Source organism: Podarcis bocagei (assembly GCF_964188305.1).
Source record: "Podarcis bocagei genome assembly, chromosome: 17".
Taxonomy (NCBI): domain Eukaryota; kingdom Metazoa; phylum Chordata; class Lepidosauria; order Squamata; family Lacertidae; genus Podarcis; species Podarcis bocagei.
In genome coordinates, this window is record NC_138143.1 from 15,236,239 (window position 1) to 15,254,164 (window position 17,926).

At 45.3% G+C, this 17,926-nt stretch overlaps 1 protein-coding gene across 2 annotated transcripts in view; it reads right to left on the reverse strand.

Annotated features, from left to right (window-relative positions):
- FOCAD (focadhesin) overlaps positions 1-17,158 on the reverse strand; it is a 142,374-nt gene extending 125,216 nt beyond the window's left edge. The window contains exons 1-5 of one of the 2 annotated variants that reach the window (XM_081176061.1): positions 17,108-17,158; positions 12,933-13,022; positions 11,490-11,564; positions 7,747-7,901; positions 4,078-4,182 (exon numbers count right to left, since the gene is read on the reverse strand). In XM_081176061.1, the coding sequence (XP_081032187.1) occupies positions 4,078-4,182; positions 7,747-7,901; positions 11,490-11,564; positions 12,933-12,989 (392 nt within the window). In that variant the 5' untranslated portion in view covers positions 12,990-13,022; positions 17,108-17,158. Of the gene's footprint in view, positions 1-4,077; positions 4,183-7,746; positions 7,902-11,489; positions 11,565-12,932; positions 13,023-16,511; positions 16,737-17,107 lie in introns of those variants that run through there. The other variant, XM_081176062.1, reaches the window with a different exon arrangement.
- Positions 17,159-17,926: the final 768 nt, after the last annotated feature.

Below are 17,926 nucleotides of genomic sequence, written 5' to 3' on the forward strand. Positions count from 1 at the left end.
CTGCCGGGCGCGCGAGGCTTGCAGGCATTCGCCCGAAGCAGGGAGAGCCCTCCGGAGGGCTCCCCGTGCTTCGGGCGACGGGCTGCCGCCCCAAGCCTCGCGCACCGGGTGGGACCTCCTGCCGGGTGCGCGAGGCTTGCAGGCATTCGCCCGAAGCAGGGAGAGCCCTCCGGAGGGCTCCCCGTGCTTCGGGCGACAGGCTGCCGCCCCAAGCCTTGCGCACCCGGTGGGACCTCCTGCCGGGCGCGCGAGGATTGCAGGCATTCGCCCCATAAGACGCACCCCGATTTCCCCTTCATTTTTGGAGGGGAAAAAGTGCGTCTTATGGGGCGAAAAATACGGTAATTTCAAAAATCTTGTTTTCATAAACTTGTTCCTTGACTTCCCCCCACACCCCTTCAAGCATCCCAATTTCCATAATTATATCAGCAATTATTTCTCCTCTTCACCATCTTAGTATAATCTTCTTATACAAAAATTTAGACTCTTTCCTAAGTTGGACTCAGGTTCCCTCCCACCGATTTCCCAGTTTATATTAGATAAAAATATTAATTAAACCAAAAATTCATGAGTGTTATTGAAATTCTATTCCCCCCCCCCTTCCATCCCCGGTTTGCGTCCCTTCCCAAATATAAGTCCATAATAACAGTTCTTAGCCTGGGTTCCTCACGTCCAAGGCCTTCATATCTCTTTCAGTCCCTCTCCGCCGGTCTTGTTGGTAGTCCTTTATGTTGATCAATAAAACTCGAGGAAGTTCTGTCTCTTTCAAACCAAATCTTCTTTCCACAAGAAAGCTTGAAAACCATTGCTGCAAAAGATTCACAAACCCTTCATCTTTGAGGTGGAGGCCCCAGTCATATTTCTTCTTTATTTTAAGTTCCTGTATTCCAAATGCTCTAGAGGCCTCCTCCTTCATCTTTCTCATCTTTTGCAGATTTGTAATCCATGTTATCCAAGAGTCTTCTTGTTTATACTCCACTAGTGTCACTTCCTGGTTGGTACTTTCCATCTGAGTTTCCTCCTCTCCTTGTTTAGTCTTCAATTCTTGAGATATCTCTTCCAATTCAGCTGTGGGTTCTTTCTTATTCAAATCCTCAGTACATTCAGCAGAGCTGTTTATTCCAAAAGTCAAGGTCATGAGCTGTTTGTTCATAGCTAGACTCTGCTCTTGTAAAATTCCAACCAGCTGGAATGTTTTTTCTAGCTCCGCTAGTAACTTTCCATCCACTGCCATTGTAATGTCTCAGAAATCCCCCTAGAGGGAATCTGATACTTAGTAATCCTTTTTCCAACAGCCCTCTGCCTCGTTAGTTTCTTTGTTTCCAACGACTTTAGTTCAATTGTATCACTTTTAGTCCAGAGGGATCTTAGGTTAAAAGATTTTTTACTTTAAATTGCCCGTTTGACAGTTTTGACAGCTGTCAAACTCCTTTCCTCTTCAGCAGACTTAGAGACAGGACGCTCCCGGGCCCGGGAGGGGGGGTTACACACGACAAAAAGAAAATCTTCTAAAATTCCACTCTTGCACTCCAGCTCAAAACTTGTTTTGTCAAATCGTGAAAGTTAATGTCTTATTAACTCACCCCAAAAGGGTAGGCTCTCCAGCTTAGTTCTCTACCGTTGCTTTAAATCTTCTGCAGGAAGGGGGGTGCGGACTTCCTTTTGACACATCCCCCGGTCGTATCCAATTCAAAGATAATTTTATTTTAAAGTCCAAATCCTCTACTCACGGGTTGCTTCTTTTCAAGTCCGAATTTAAGGAAACAAGTCAGCGCTCTTCAGCCATGGCACACGGCTTCGCTCCGCTGGGGTAGCGGTTTACTCTCAGCACCACGCCACTCTCCGTATCCTCTCCGTAGCCTTTAAAAAGGCTCTTCGTGAATCGGGGAGGGCGCTTAAGGTGCCCACCGAGTCACCAGGTCCTCAGGCATCCGCGCCTGAGGTTTTTGAGGGTCCCCGCGTCGCCGTCGCGGCAGGACCCGTCCCCAGCGGAGCCGATTCCCTCAGGAGCTCGGAGGGAATCCGCCATTAGCTGTCCGCGCCAACCCGGAAGTCCCAACAACAACAACTTCCTGCCTTGAATTCTAATTCCACAATTTGGTGGCAAAGGCCAGGGAAGAATCAGCTGAATGTAGCAGGGAGGAAAAATAAGCTTTTCAAATGCTGGGATCAGTTCATATCCCGTGAGGCATTTAGGAAACCATTGTTTATGTAGGCAGAACTTCCAGTACCCTTCATATGTGTTGTCAGAGTAATTCTCACAATAGCCCTGCAGAGTAGCACCCCCTCATTGCAGTCTTCTATCTCTTTTAAGTAAAGGATTCCAGAAATTCCAGGAAAGCAAATGGGACTGAAAGATTAGCAGTTTAGTTAAAGCTACCTAATGAATTCAGGACTGGTAACACACCTGAACCTGGGACTTCATAGATCACATGTTCATGCTTGGCCACTGTACGATACCAGCCCTTATTGCACAAAATTTAAAAGAAAATGGCACAGAAGAATGGTATTATTGTAAAAGTTACTAAAGAGGAGGTTTAATACACATATGGTGGCACTGTTCTCACAAATATCAACAGTAGAAGAATGGCAGATGAAGATGATGGATTTTTTGGAGCTAGCCAACCTAACCGGAAGAGTCCGCGACCAGAAGGAGGAGGAACACCACGAAGAATGGAAGAAATTTAATGATTATTTAGCTAAATTTGTTAAGCTAAACTAACCGGAAATAGCTTCCAGATATTTAATGGGCTTAGGATTGTATTTATGTTAACTGATAAAATAGTATGTTTAAGGAGAAGATTTAAAGATGTTAATGTTCAACTTAAAGTGTATAAAAATTGGGATTTGGAAAACCGTTATAAGGATATGCAATGAAATTCAACTAAGGGGAAACGAGGAAGTCTCTTTACAAAGTTAATAACTGTTATTTTCAATAAGGTTATGATTTATGTTTGTTATATTTGTTCGTTTTGTGTTTTTGTTTGTTGTTAATATTGTAAAAACCAATAAAAAAAATTGGGGAAAAAGGAAAATAATAATTAATAACAATTCAACAACTAAGGTTGCAATCCTAACCCCATTTACCTGAAAGTAAGCTCCACTGAATTCAAAGGGTTTGGGTTGTTTTTTTTACAGTAAACACAAGTTAATTTAACACAACAAATATACATTGAAGCATGCCCAGAAGTACATAGATTATGCTGTACACATGTTTAAAATCTATTTATTTAAATTTTAAAAAGAGCAAACACTTGATATTTATTACACAGGTTTCACTGCTTTAAAGTTTTGTACAAAGCAATGCAAGATCAGCAGTAACTTCAACCTCCTCCCTGTTCTGATGAAATTCTGCTCCATTTTATTCACAGAGTTTCTGGAGAGGCACCCCTGCCTCTGAAAAACCCTAGGATGTGCCCCCCTAAAAGGCTAAACAATTTATTGTGGCATTTGTACATTGGAGTCCACTTCATTACAAACACTTGATGGTGTGGGCTTTAGTCCAAGAAAACTTATGTACAGTGGAACCTTGGTTCTCAAACCTAATCCGTTCCCGGAAGTCTGTTCCAAAACCAAAGCGTTCCAAAACCAAGGCGCGCTTTCCCATAGAATGTAATGCAAAATGGATTAATCCATTCCAGATTTTTAAAAACAACCCCCCAAAAAAGCAATTTAACATGAATTTTACTATCTAACGTGACCATTGATCCATAAAATGAAAGCAATAAACAATGTACTGCAGTCACACAAACAATCCATCAGTAGCTGAACTGGGTTCCACACAGTCACAAAAACAACAAAAAAGAGCCACAAAACCACAAAATAAATAGCAAAAACAGACAGACCTCAGCGTAACACTCAAATCAGAAGCGTAATACTCAAAACGGAGCACATTCTAATTCCGAAAAAAGTTCGCAAACTGGAACACTTACTTCCTGGTTTCCAGTGTTTGGGTTCCAAGTTGTTTGAGTACCAAGGGGCCACTGTAATAATAAATTTGCCTGTCTGTTAGGTGCCAGACGAGTCCTTGTTTCATTCAAATTAGCACTCAGAAATAGAACCATTTATAAAACATACCTGATTGCATAGAACTCCCCCAACGGCTCCTCTTCGCTTTTGCTCATCTTCAAGGCCTGCCTCTGCAGCAGTTTGACGAGGATTTTTACCAAACCGTGGACATTCCTATCAAAAGCAAAATCAGTGTAAGTTCATATCAACACTGTTGTGCAAAGCATGGGGCTGGAGGAGGGTGGAGAGACTTTTACCACGACGGGCGGTATCCAATTCCCTCATCCTGTAGGCACAAGGATTTCCATTTGTGCAACAGGACTTTAAAAGTCCCGCAGAGGGCTTTCGTCATTCGGTAGTACATGAACATTGGAAATAAAGAAATAATAAATATTTGGGGGTGGTGGGGACACCAGAGCAGGGAGCCTGTGCCAAAAACAGGCATGCAATCCTGAGCTCTTCGGGGGAAGTAATGGATGAGTCCCAAACACTCCACTGAACTACCCAAAATTAGTAATGGCATACAAGTTGCTTTTGGAGCTGCTTACAAGCTGTCTAGGGACGCAGGTGGCGCTGTGGGTTAAACCACAGAGCCTAGGACTTGCCGATCAGAAGGTCGGCGGTTCGAATCCCTGTGACGGGGTGAGCTCCCGTTGCTCGGTCCCTGCTCCTGCCAACCTAGCAGTTCGAAAGCATGTCAAAGTGCAAGGAGAGAAATAGGTACCGCTCCGACGGGAAGGTAAACGGTGTTTCCGTGCGCTGCTCTGGTTTGCCAGAAGCGGCTTAGTCATGCTGGCCACATGACCCAGAAGCTGTACGCCGGCTCCCTTGGCTAATAAAGCGAGATGAGCGCCGCAACTCCAGAGTTGGCCACGACTGGACCTAATGGTCAGGGGTCCCTTTACCTTTACCAGCTGTCTCTGATCTTTCCACTAAGGGGTTGGGGTTGGAAGTCATTGAGCTGGTACTCTGTGTCCTATGCAAGTCAATTTAATCACATGGCAAACATATCCAAATCTGTCGTCTTTATCTATAAATCTCAGCTGTTTCAGTACACCATAGGGCACGCGTTCCCACACCGTGTTTTCAAAGTCTTAATTCGATTTGGCTAATCTGTCGGCAGAGCTGGATCTCATTTTTTAAAAAAAATATTTTTTAAAAGAACAAACTATTCTTTAGGGGAAACTCTATTGCCTTGCAGTCTCTCGAGAGTTTGTGGGGTGGTTTTCTGTTTTTCTAACTGGGTCCAGGCATGAGAAAAGCCAGCTGAAAATGTGATTTTGTGGAAGTTTAGAAGGGGTGAAAAATATGTTTCGCACAGTACCAGTCCTGTAAACTCTGTAACCTATTAAGCTTTGCCTTCTTCCTTTTATCCGTTCCCCATTTGCTTTGATTCCACACCTCCACTGCCACGTATCTCACCCAGTATTCAAAGAAATGTAGGGCACCATGGCTCACATTTCTTTTTGGCAGGCATGTGGCGAAATAATTTGAGCTTGGGGCTAGACTGAACCTCCAAACCTATACACCAGAGGTAGACAAAATGGTGCGTTCCAGACAAAGATGGACTACAACTCCCATCAACCCTGGCCGCCGGCTATTCTGGCTGGGGCATCTGGGTATTGGAGTCCAACAAACATCTGTACACATTTACCTGAAGTCAATGGGTCTTGCTTATAAACAGGCATGTATACCATTGCGCCATAAGTAATGCATTACACACATGGAATGCACTGGTTGTCAGGTGTTCACAGAAAATTCTATTGAGCCAGTTTGATTGTTCAGCATTGAGGTTGAATCCTGACAAGACAGAAGTACTGTTCTTGGGGGATAGGGGGCGGGTTGGTGTGGAGGACTCCCTGGTCCTGAATGGGGTAACTGTGCCCCTGAAGGACCAGGCACGCAGCCTGGGAGTCATTTTGGACTCACAGCTGTCCATGGAGGCACAGGTCAATTCTGTGTCCAAGGCAGCTGTTTACCAGCTCCATCTGGTACACAGGATGAGACCCTCCCTGCCCGCAGACTGTCTTGCTAGGGTGGTGCATGCTCTGGTTATCTCCCAGTTGGACTACTGCAATGCGCTCTACGTGAGGCTACCTTTGAAGGTGACCCAGAAACTACAACTAATCCAGAATGAGGCAACTGGACTGGGGACTGGGAGTGGCCGCCGAGACCATATAACACCGGTCCTGAAAGATCTTCATTGGCTCCCAGTAGGTTTCCGAGCACAATTCAACGTGTTGGTGCTGACCTTTAAAGCCCTAAATGGCCTTGGCCCAGTATACCTGAAGGAGCATCTCCACCCCCATCGTTCTGCCCAGACACCGAGGTCCAGCTCCAAGGGCCTTCTGGTGGTTCCCTCACTACAAGAAGTGAGGTTACAGGGAACCAGGCAGAGGGCCTTCTCCGTAGTGGCGGCTGCCCTGTGGAACGCCCTCCCAGCAGATGTCAAGGCAATAAACAACTATTTTACTTTTAAAACACAACTGAAGACGGCTTTGTTTAGGGAAGTTTTTAATGTCTGACACTGTATTGTTTTTAATATTCGGTTGGAAGCCGCCCAGAGTAGTTGGGGAAATCCAGCCAGATGGGCGGGGTAGAAATAATAAATTATTATTATTATTATTATTATTATTATTATTATTATTATTATTATTATTATTATTATTATTGACATGTCTATTATTATTATTATTATTGACATGTCAAGGACAAAAACAAAACAAAACACCTTTTCAATTGACAGCAGTAAAGTTCTCTAGGCTGACCAATAAGTAGCAGCTTACATAGTCTACTAAGGTTCTTGGAGGAGGGGCAGAAATACAAGTATGATAACTGAACAGCACAGAGATGAGCAACAAACAGTATTCTCTATACAGCCAAAAACTTGGTCTTCAGATTTTAAAAAAGAAAAGAAAAGCACACAATATTCTATATTGTTGCGAAAAACTTGGAAGTGTCACTCCAAGGAGTCCCAGAGCTTAAACTGTACAAATTCTAGAATTTCAAAGCCTAAGTAAAAAGCCCGTTCAGAACAAAAGACTTGGGAAGTTGTAGTTTCTCCTTCCTTGGAAGTTTTGAAGCAGAGGTTGGATGGCCATCTGTCATGGATGCTTGAGCTGAGATTCCTGCATTGCAGGGGGTAGACTAGATGACTAGATGACTCTTAGGGTCCCTCTAAACTCCACATAAATCCTGGCTATGCCTATGAGAAGCACATATTACCATGTGATGAATATGGTGCAAACTTGAGTACAGTGGTGCCCCGCAAGACGAATGCCTCGCAAGACGAAAAACCCGCTAGACGAAAGGGTTTTCCGTTTTTCGATGCGCTTCGCAAGACGAATTTCCCTATGGGCTTGCTTCGCAAAACGAAAAAGTCTTGCGAGTCTTGCAATTTTTCCCCGCTCCCCCCCTTTTTCTAAGCCGCTAAGCCGCTAATAGCCTCTTAACCGCTAAGCCGCTAAGCCTTTAATAGCCGCTAAGCCTTTAATAGCTGCTAAACTGCTAATAACGCTAATCCGCTAAGCCGCTAATAGGGTTGCTTCGCAAGATGAAAAAACTGCTAGACAAAGAGACTCGCGGAACGGATTAATTTCGTCTTGCGAGGCACCACTGTACAAGGCAGCTAAGCTGGAACTGATGTGCTGAATAAAGATGATCGAAACATTTTTTAAATTATTTTTTTAAAGCGTAAGAGGGGCACGGTATGGATGATGCAAACAACCCGCAAATTACCTGGCAGAAGGAATCAGGTTGAGAGCTCCGTTGAGAACATAACCGAGTTCTGCATGATCCTGGGAGACGAGCGTCACCAGAGCCTCACAGCACGAAGTTCGGACAACCACGCTGTCACTGCAGCACTTTTCCCAGAGCAAGTTTAAGGCAGGGGTCTGAAATCAAGAACACTCCTTCAAGACTGCTGACTTACCAATGCTTTCTGCTTCCTTAAATTGGTACGCAACTGAAAATATTATTTCTCTCCACAAAAGGAGAGGACAGAGGTTCCTTGGGAAGCTTCTCCAGCTGCAGCTTATGGTGCCAACTTACCAGCTGGCTCTATGGACTCCCTCAAGTTGTGGCAAAAGGTTTTAACCAGGGTCACCCCTCCCAGCAGGCGCCCATCCAGTGCCGGATATACGTATAAGCTAAACAAGCTCTAGCTTAGGGCCCCACTCTCTTGGGGGCCCCCAAAAAATTAAAGGAAAAAAACCTGGATGTACATTTCCAAAATACAAGATAAAAAACAAATAAAATAAAACCTACATACAGCAATGGTGTTTTGTGTTGTGTAGGCTCCTAGGATGTAAGTCATGGCCCTGCCTGCTCCCTAAAATATCACTGGTTTGCTCATTACTATATATAGGGTCTCCTGCCAACCTAGGAGTTCAAAAGCACGTCAAAGTGCAAGTAGATAAATAGGGAGCACTCCAGCAGGAAGGTAAACAGCGTTTCCGTGCGCTGCTCTGGTTCGCCAGAAGCGGTTTAGTCATGCTGGCCACATGACCCGGACTGTACGCAGGCTCCCTCGGCCAATAAAGCGAGATGAGCGCCGCAACCCCAGAGTCGGCCACGACTGGACCTAATGGTCAGGGGTCCCTTTACCTTTACCTATATATAGGGTGCCTACATTCTGCATGGACTGGTTGCATACTTCTTACTAATTGTATTTCAGTTCAACAATTACTTTGATAAAATACATATTTTGTTATGTGCAAATGGCTTTAGGCACCTATGAGGTCCATAAATTACCATATAAGCATATATTCAACACAAAAAAATAGCGACCATTTGTTGTTGACAAAGGACTGCTGGACATATAAAGGGCCCCATTACCTTCAGGAGCTGAGGGCCTAAATCAAACCTAAATCCAGCCCTGCATCCATCTCAGGCAGCTGAGAGAGGGCTCCGTTTTGTCTTGTTTTTGTTCAAATTGCTGTTATTTTTTACCTATGTCATTTTAACCTGTGACGTTAATGCTGTATTCTTAGTTTTAGATTTTGATTTATGTGGAAATTGTTTCCCATTTGGTTGTGTATTTTTTTGACGTGGTTTATTTATTGTTTATGACTTGTGGAATGATGTAAATCTTGTTATGCTGTAAGCCGCCTTGAGCATTGTTTTTTAACTGTGGAAAGGCGACATACAAATAAAAAATGATGATGAATAATGATGGTGATGGTGTTTGGTGTCATGAAAGAGCCAAACCTTGACACTCAATTTATTGTTCTTGCATTGAAAGCCATTTAGGAGAAGAAAAACTCTTGTTCCCTTCCACTGCCTTGTGGGATATCTTCGGGAGAACAAAAGGCTGAGGAGTAAACCCTACGCAAATCTGGAGTAAAGTCCCTAAGACAGTTGGATGGCACCTTGTACACCTCCTTCCGTCAACTCCTGCAACCAAGCTGGTGCCAAACATCTTGCTCTGCTTTCTTTGGACCCCCATCAGCGAGGCTGTGGCGATCACACAAGGTCCCCGGACGTTTGACGGTCTATTGATCCCTGTGCCACCACTGTGCTCGCTTCCCGGCTGCCACCAACCCGTTACTCTCGGGTACACACTGAGTCCAGACAGTTGTTAAAATTAAACCAAATAAACAAGTTTATTTTATAAGCATTAACAAGTTTATGGTTTCTCAGATCATTTTCTTGTCAGTTTCTTAACCTTCATTTCTTTACCGGCCTATACCTTCCTAATACCTTCTGACTGATTATCTCAACTGTCTGACTGACTCCTCTTAACAGATTCTCTCACTCTCTCACATCAGACTAGCCCAACCCACAGACTTATCCTCCCTCTCTCTTCTCTATCTCCAGACTGACTGACTTCTTAACAACTCTAACTCCTCCCCTTGGGTTCCTATAGGTTAGTCATTTTGCAATTAGTTAACCCTGTCCTTATGAACCCAGTATGATGTCACACACCTAGGATGGCAAACGCCACAGAGGCCGAGAGGGGGGTCTTGTCGTCTGGGCAGTCCAGGACCCCTTCAGTGATGCTAACATAGCGGTTTGACTTCACCCTCAGAGGTGCACTCCATTGTCTCTTTAGACAGATGGATGCCAGGAGCTCCCAGGGAAAGCTGCCTGTGGCATTTAATGCAAAATAACAGAAGATAATGGAGGAAAACCATTCATCTCTTATTTAAAAAAAAACCCTAATTGAAGGGGTAAAACTCTGCAACAGATGTGAAAGATAAGCTCCATTTGTTTTTCATGAAGAAGAACAACAACAGCACAAGGAACAACCTGAAAAAATTATCAGCATGCCGAATCTTACACAGCATTTACCATATTTTTCGCTCCATAAGAGGCACCTGACCATAAGACGCACCTAGTTTTTAGAGGAGGAAAACAAGAAAAAAAATATTCTGAAGGAAACAGTGGATGTATGATTTTTGTGGTTCATGCTGTGGCCACAGAGATGTGATTTGACGGTGAGTTTGGGGTAGCCCAATGCAAAAATCCTGAGAATCCATGTGGATCCGTGCTTTGTAACCACGTTTTTGCACCATTGCGGCCCCACAAAACAGTAGATGCCTGTTTTTTGGGTGCAGGCTGTAGCCATGGACATGCTATGTGATCTGATGGTGAATTTGGGGTGACCCAATGCAAAAATCCTGAGAATCCATGTGGATCCGTGCTTTGTAACCACGTTTTTGCACCACTGTGGCCCCACGAAACAGTGGATGCCTTTTTTTTTTTGGTGCGGGCTGTAGCCATGGACATGCTATGTGATCTGATGGTGAATTTGGGGTGACCCAATGCAAAAATCCTGAGGATCCATGGGCTTTTACCTCCCCCTCCCAGGCAGCCTCCTTTATCACTAACGTCCCTTATCTCTCTCCCGATCCCACCGATCAGCTGTTTCCTTTCAACACTCCCTTCCCTCCTGTTTGCCTTAGTGTCTTTTCCTTAGCTGGAACAGTTTTTTGCTCCTCCTTTTCTTCTCATTTCTCTCCTTATTGCTTTAGTCTTCCTGTTCCCCCCCATTGCAAGTTTGCTGTCTTTACCTCCCCCCTCCCAAGCAGCCTCCTTTATCTCTAGCGTCCCTTATCTCTCTCCCCGATCGACAAACGATCAGCGGCTTTGTTTCAACACCCACTTCCCTCTTTCAAAAAAAAAGCACGATCTGCTTTTTGCCCCTGGGCAATTCGGCTCCAGGGACCTCGCATTTGCTCCATAAGACACACAGACATTTCCCCTTACTTTTTAGGAAGAAAAAAGTGTGTCTTATGGAGCAAAAAATACGGTATATGGCGTGCATAGATCCCACTCTCTCCAGACAGCCTGTCATGATGGCTATGAACTCTCGTACTATTAAGTACCTAATTTAAAAAAACACACACAAAACCTTGCAAAGAATTACCATTCAGCCATAAAGACTTAACATTACCAGGATTGATGCTCAATCATGTAATGCCACAAAGTCAGCTGCCAGGCTGATGCGGGAAAGAGAAGGCGAAAGCAACGAAACAAACCTGGTTAGTGGACTGGCTTATCTTGTTAGACGAAACATTTTCTTTCAGCACAGCAGCGACAAGATGGCCCACCGTCTACGAAGGAAACACAAATTGTCGTGTTATGTTCCTTATCGGGGCCCTGCGGCGGCAACTTGAGAGGTCCTGCTGTGCCAAACGGCTGCAACAGGTAATCAAAGAAATGGACTCCAGGATAACCTTGCAAAGTCAGACAGGGTGGCTAGTGGTCTTACAGGGTCACAACCAAGCATCCTCTGCGACTTTGCACATTGCAACCTGCTTCAAGGCGCTTCTAGAAACCAGGCTTGATTACTGTAAGTCGCTCTACGTGGGGCTGCCCTTGAAGCTGACCCAGAAACTCCAGCAGGTGTAGAATGCCGCGGCGAGGCTCCTTACGGGGTCCTCGCTGCGGCATCACATTCATCCAGAGCTTTACCAACTGCACTGGCTCCCGGTGGAGTACAGGGTCAGCTTTAAGGTGCTGGTTTTGACCTTTAATGCCCTATGCGGCCTAGGACCCACGTACCTACGAGACCGCCACTCCTGGTATGCTCCACAGAGGACCTTAAGGTCCACAATTTGACAACACCTTGGAGGTCCCAACTTGCAAGGTGATTAGATTGGTCTCAACTAAGGCTAGGGCCTTTTCAGTACTGGCCCCGACTTGGTGGAACGCTCTGTCACAAGAGATAAGGGCCCTGCGGGACTTGCCATCTTTCCGCAGGGCCTGCAAGATGGAGCTGTTCCACCTGGCCTTTGGTTTGGACTCCGTCTGACCCTTATGTTTCCCTCCCCTTATGGTCTGGATCTATGGGCTATTATTAAAATGAGGCTGCATTTTAACCTTTTTATATATATAGGTGGTTTTTTCCTATTATGTTTTTACTGTAATTTTACTGGTGATAGCCGCACTGAGCATGGCTCTGGCCGGGAAGGGTAGGGTAGGGTATAAATAAAATTTCTTCTTATTATTAAGGAGGCCCCAAACAACCGCTTGGCCTATTTGCTGAATCGGTGCAGTCGTCGTTGCCTGGTGCTGACTTATGGAAACCAAAGCTGGCAGAGGGACCACAGTGGGTCAGTCTCTGGCATCTCCCTTTTCAAAAGGTCTCAGGAGCAGGTGCTGAGACAGGAGTCCCCCCCCCCCCAAAGCCTGGGAGATCCTGCCGGTGAGAGTGGATAGTCTTGGGCTACCCAGACTACTCATCTAACCTGCTGTAAAGGGTTCCTAAAGCTACAGATGCAAAGGAAACTGGTCCACAGTGAATCAACAAGTGAAAAAAGGATGCCTTCAGGGTGTAGGAAGTGGGGTCCTCCAAGGATCTGCATGCGGAAAGGTGCTTTTTCACTTATTCATAAAGGAGTGAGGTGGCTGGGTTTGCTGATGGCATTAAAATAGTCCAGGTGGGGAAAACAAAAAGGGGAAAGGATGCAGTTTCTTACCTGTGACTGTATAAGGGTGTTAGGGAAATCAAGTCTCTTTCTGATTTCTTCTGACATGGCTCTTTCTTCCACCTGCTACCCATTCAGCTTCTGCAAACAGAGACAATCGAAGCACATCAACAAAGGCTAAGAATCCAAAGTCCAACTGTTAAGCAGATTGTAGTCATCCTAGCACCTTACCTTCCCCTTCGATGCTTTGAAATATCACACACTTTCCTTCCTCCTGTTATTCTCTCTCTCTTTTAAAACGACACAAAACAAAACAAAACATGCACAATACATATAATCTGATGGCAGCCAAAATAATCAGAAAATCAAACGGTAATGAAAGCCAGTTTTGTACATCTTTCATCTGAAGGAGCTTTTCTGTTTAGATGACTGTTGGATGGATGCATTTCAGATACTCATTCTGTTCCCAGGATCCCCAGATCAGGATCCTCCCCTCTCTTGCATTTGCTCACAAATACGATTATATGTTGTTGTTGTTTAGTCATTTAGTCATGTCTGACTCTTCGTGACCCCATGGACCAGAGCATGCCAGGCACTCCTGTCTTCCACTGCCTCCCGCAGTTTGGTCAGACTCATGTTAGTCGCTTCAAGAACACTGTCCAGCCATCTCATCCTCTGTCGTCCCCTTCTCCTTGTGCCCTCCATCTTTCTCAACATCAAGGTCTTTTCCAGGGAGTCTTCTCTTCTCATGAGGTGGCCAAAGTATTGGAGCCTCAGCTTAACGATCTGTTCTTCCAGTGAGCACTCGGGGCTGATTTCCTTAAGAATGGATAGGTTTGGTCTTGCAGTCCACGGGACGCTCAAAAGTCTCCTCCAGCACCATAATTCAAAAGCATCAATTCTTCTTTATGGTCCAGCTCTCACTTCCATACATCACTACTGGGAAAACCATAGCTTGAACTATACGGACCTTTGTTGGCAAGGTGATGTCACTGCTTTTTAAGATGCTGTCTAGGTTTGTCATTGCTTTCCTCCCAAGAAGCAGGCATCTTTTAATTTCGTGACTGCTGTCACCATCTGCAGTGATCACGGAGCCCAAGAAAGTAAAATCTCTCACTGCCTCTATTTCTTCCCCTTCTATTTGCCAGGAGGTGATGGGCCCAGTGGCCATGATCTTCGTTTTTTTTGATGTTGCGCTTCAGACCATATTTTGTGCTCTCTTCTTTTACCCTCATTAAAAGGTTCTTTAACTCCTCCTCGCTTTCTGCCATCAAGGTTGTGTCATCTGCATATCTGAGGTTGTTGATATTTCTACCGGCAATCTTAATTCCAGCTTGGGATTCATCCAGCCCAGCCTTTTGCATGAGGAATTCTGCATATAAGTTAAATAAGCAGGGAGACAATATACAGCCTTGTCGTACTCCTTTCCCAGTTTTGAACCAATCAGTTGTTCCATATCCAGTTCTAACTGTAGCTTCTTGTCCCACATAGACATTTCTCAGGAGACAGATGAGGTGATCAGGCACTCCCATTTCTTTAAGAACTTGTCATCGTTTGCTGTGGTCGACACAGTCCAAGGCTTTTGCATAGTCAATGAAGCAGAAATAGATGTCTTTCTGGAACTCTCTAGCTTTCTCCATAATCCAGCGCATATAATCTCTATAATTTCTCCATAATCCAACGATTATATGCATGGATCCAACTGGAAGCATGATTATTCCCCAGACCCTTTTATGGACGATTCTCTTTACATCATTCTCGCGGCTGAAGTCAAGGCTCGACATTTGGCAACGAGGTGTCAGTACACCAATGGGAGCTCCCAGGAACCTCAAACTGACCTGCTTCCCAGTCGGCTGCGATGAGGTTCTCTGGCAACGCACCCCGAAAGCCCCACAAAGAACTTAATGAGAAGCCTCTTGAATGGGGAACTCTAACAAAATCCACATGCTGTAACGAAAACTGGTCAGCATATGGGAAGAGTAACTCATCTAGACATTATAGTGGTAGAAGCTGCACACTTCTATAGTCTAAAGGTGAGCACTTTATTGATCTGGCACCTCTTGCATTTCCCTCCAGGCAATGGCCTGAGGTACAGCATCTGTCCCAGACAAAAGTCAGTTGTCAACGAGACGTTTCCATTACACTTTTGCGCGTAGAAAATTGAAAGGCATCAAGGTCCTTGAACGTCTTTGATGGTCCCCAAATACTTGCGAGCGCTACTCCACGATACTCTATGGCAGGGCTAGGAAACCTGTGGCCCTCCAGATGTGGCAGGACTCCAGATGTTTCCATTAGTCCTGGCTAACCATGAAGATGGGAGCTGTAGTCCAGCAACATCTGGGGGGCCACAGGTTCCTCATTCTTGCTCTATACCTGAAGGAGCGTCTCCACCCCCAGCGTTCTGCCCAGACACTGAGGTCCAGCGCCAAGGGCCTTCTGGCGGTTCCCTCACTGCGAGAAGCCAAGTTACAGGGGACCAGGCAGAGGGCCTTCTCGGTGGTGGTGCCTGTCCTGTGGTACGCCCTCCCATCAGATGTCAGGGTAATAAAGAACTATCTGACATTTAGAAGATATCTGAAGGCTTCAGGGAAGTTTTTAATGTGTGACACTTTAATGTATTTTTAATCTTTGTTGGAAGCCGCCCAGAGTGGCTGGGGAAACCAAGCCAGATGGGCTGGATACAAATAATTAATTACTATTACTATGTCATCATAGGATCCTCAGTTATACAGTTTCTGGTTATGCTTTGTTTATTTTTGTAAAAGCCTTTGCAAACAGTTTGAAACGTCTCTGGGCAGCATCTTCAAGACTAAGTGCATACTCTGAACGTATGGCTGACTCACACACAGTCATTAAAATGGCTGTACAGTGGTACCTCTGATTATGTACTTAATTCATTCCGGAGGTCCGTTATTAACCTGAAACTGTTCTTAACCTGAAGCACCACTTTAGCTAATGGGGCCTCCTGCTGCCGCCGCAGCACGATTTCTGTTCTCATCCTGAAGCAAAGTTCTTAACCCGAGGTACTATTTCTGGTTACGTACTTAATTCATTCCGGAGGTCCGTTATTAACCTGAAACTGTTCTTAACCTGAAGCACCACTTTAGCTAATGGGGTCTCCTACTGCCGCCGCAGCACAATTTCTGTTCTCATCCTGAAGCAAAGTTCTTAACCCGAGGTACTATTTCTGGGTTAGCGGAGTCTGTAACCTGAAGGGTATGTAATCTGAGGTACCACTGTAGAGAGTTCTCACTCCAGTGATCTGTACATGCAGGGTTCCCTATGGACTTGCTTGAGAAGCAGGGGCCCCGGGCCCAATAAGTTGGATCCTAGGGCCCCAAGGCATGCCCAATAAGGTTTCTAAAACTCTAAATCCAACTCTCTCTAAATCAGGGTTCCCAAAACTTGGGTCTCCCTGCATTTTCCCCTAGATGACTCTTGGGACCCTTCCTATGTTTATTTGTTTTTAAATAATAATAATTCAGACATCTTTACTGAAAGTTTAAAAGTACATAATTAGACGTAAATAAAAGAGAGAGAAAGAGAAACAGAACCTGTGTAGAAGGGAAAGTAAAGGTAGGGAAGGAACCCCAAAACTGTACCCTTTGCAAAGTTGTTATTGTACTTTACCAGATCTTAACCTATTACAGTATTTGTAAGAATGGATTCCCAACATCATTGAATGTGTCCATGCCAAGTCTGCATTTATATGCAAGTTGTTCATATGTTGCGAGTTTGTAGAAGTCTCTAATCCAATCGCTGAAAGGAGCCGCCGCGTTTTTATTTTTCCAATTCATCAGTATCTTTTTGCCGTGGTTTAGGGCGTAAGAAAGTCCACTCGTATTGCCCTTTTGTAAGGTTCCATGTGCTGGGCGAATAATTCAAAAATATACTGTATGAACTCCCATCATCTCTCGCTAGCAGGGCCAGCGGCCAGGGATGATGGGAGTCCCGAAACAGCTGGAGACTCAAGTTTGGGAGGAAAGTCTGGAGACTGGCCTGCCCCTCTCCCTATTCCGAGGCTGCCCTCCTTGCTCCGTGGTTAGAACCCTGCAAGGATTACCCCGTGGCTAGAACCCACAGACAGAACTACGAAATCGGCACCCCGCAGTTTAGAACTCCGCAATTAGTGCACCGCGGTTATTACCCCGCGGTTAGAACCCTGGGGTCAGTGACCTGCGGCGGTTAGAACCCCGCGGCGGCCAACGTTCCAAGGCGCGGCTCACCTGTCAAGCAGCAGCAGCAACTTCGCAGCGTGGCGACTGGCCGGAGCGGCGCAGCCGCAGTAGCGCCCCTCTCTCTCCCCGCCCCGCCGCGCGGCCGTCGACAAATCAGGGCAAGGTAAGGGCACGTCGGCTTCGATGCTGGTTCCGAGCATGCTCGCAGCCGGGGAGCATGCGCATTAGGCACCAGGGGCTCGAAGTCCGCCCAGAGGGGGAGGGGCGGGAAGAATCGCCTCAGAGAGGAAAGGCTACTTTTAATGAAGAATAAATAACAAATATTTACTGTAAACTGTAAACAACTGAAAAAAACACTAGCAGGATTGTAACAACTCTTGTAATGTAACAAGAGCTAAGTATATAATGGAGGGTTTTTAAAAATAAAAATGGAGAAGAGGGAAGTCGAAGGGTTCGAGGAATCCCTTGTTTGTGGTGTTAATTCATATTTGAATGCAAACATTAATTGTAAAACCAAATAAAAACCTATATGGAAAAAAGTAATAGAATCTTAGAGTTGGAAGGGACCCCTGAGGGTCATCTAGTCCAACCCCCACAGTGCAGGAATCTCAGCTCAAGCATCCCTGGCTGGTGGCCAAACAAACTCATCTTAAAAGCCTCCAAGGAAGGAGAGGCCACCACCTCCCGAGGGAGACCTTTCCACTGTCAAACAGCTCTTTCCCTTCCTGATGTTTAGTTGGAATCTCCGTCCTTGTAACTTGAAGCCATGGGTTCGAGTCCTGCCCTACAGAGCAGGAGAAAACAACATTGCTCCCTGTTCCATGTTATATCCCTTCAGATATCTGAAGATGGCTCTCCTATCTCCTC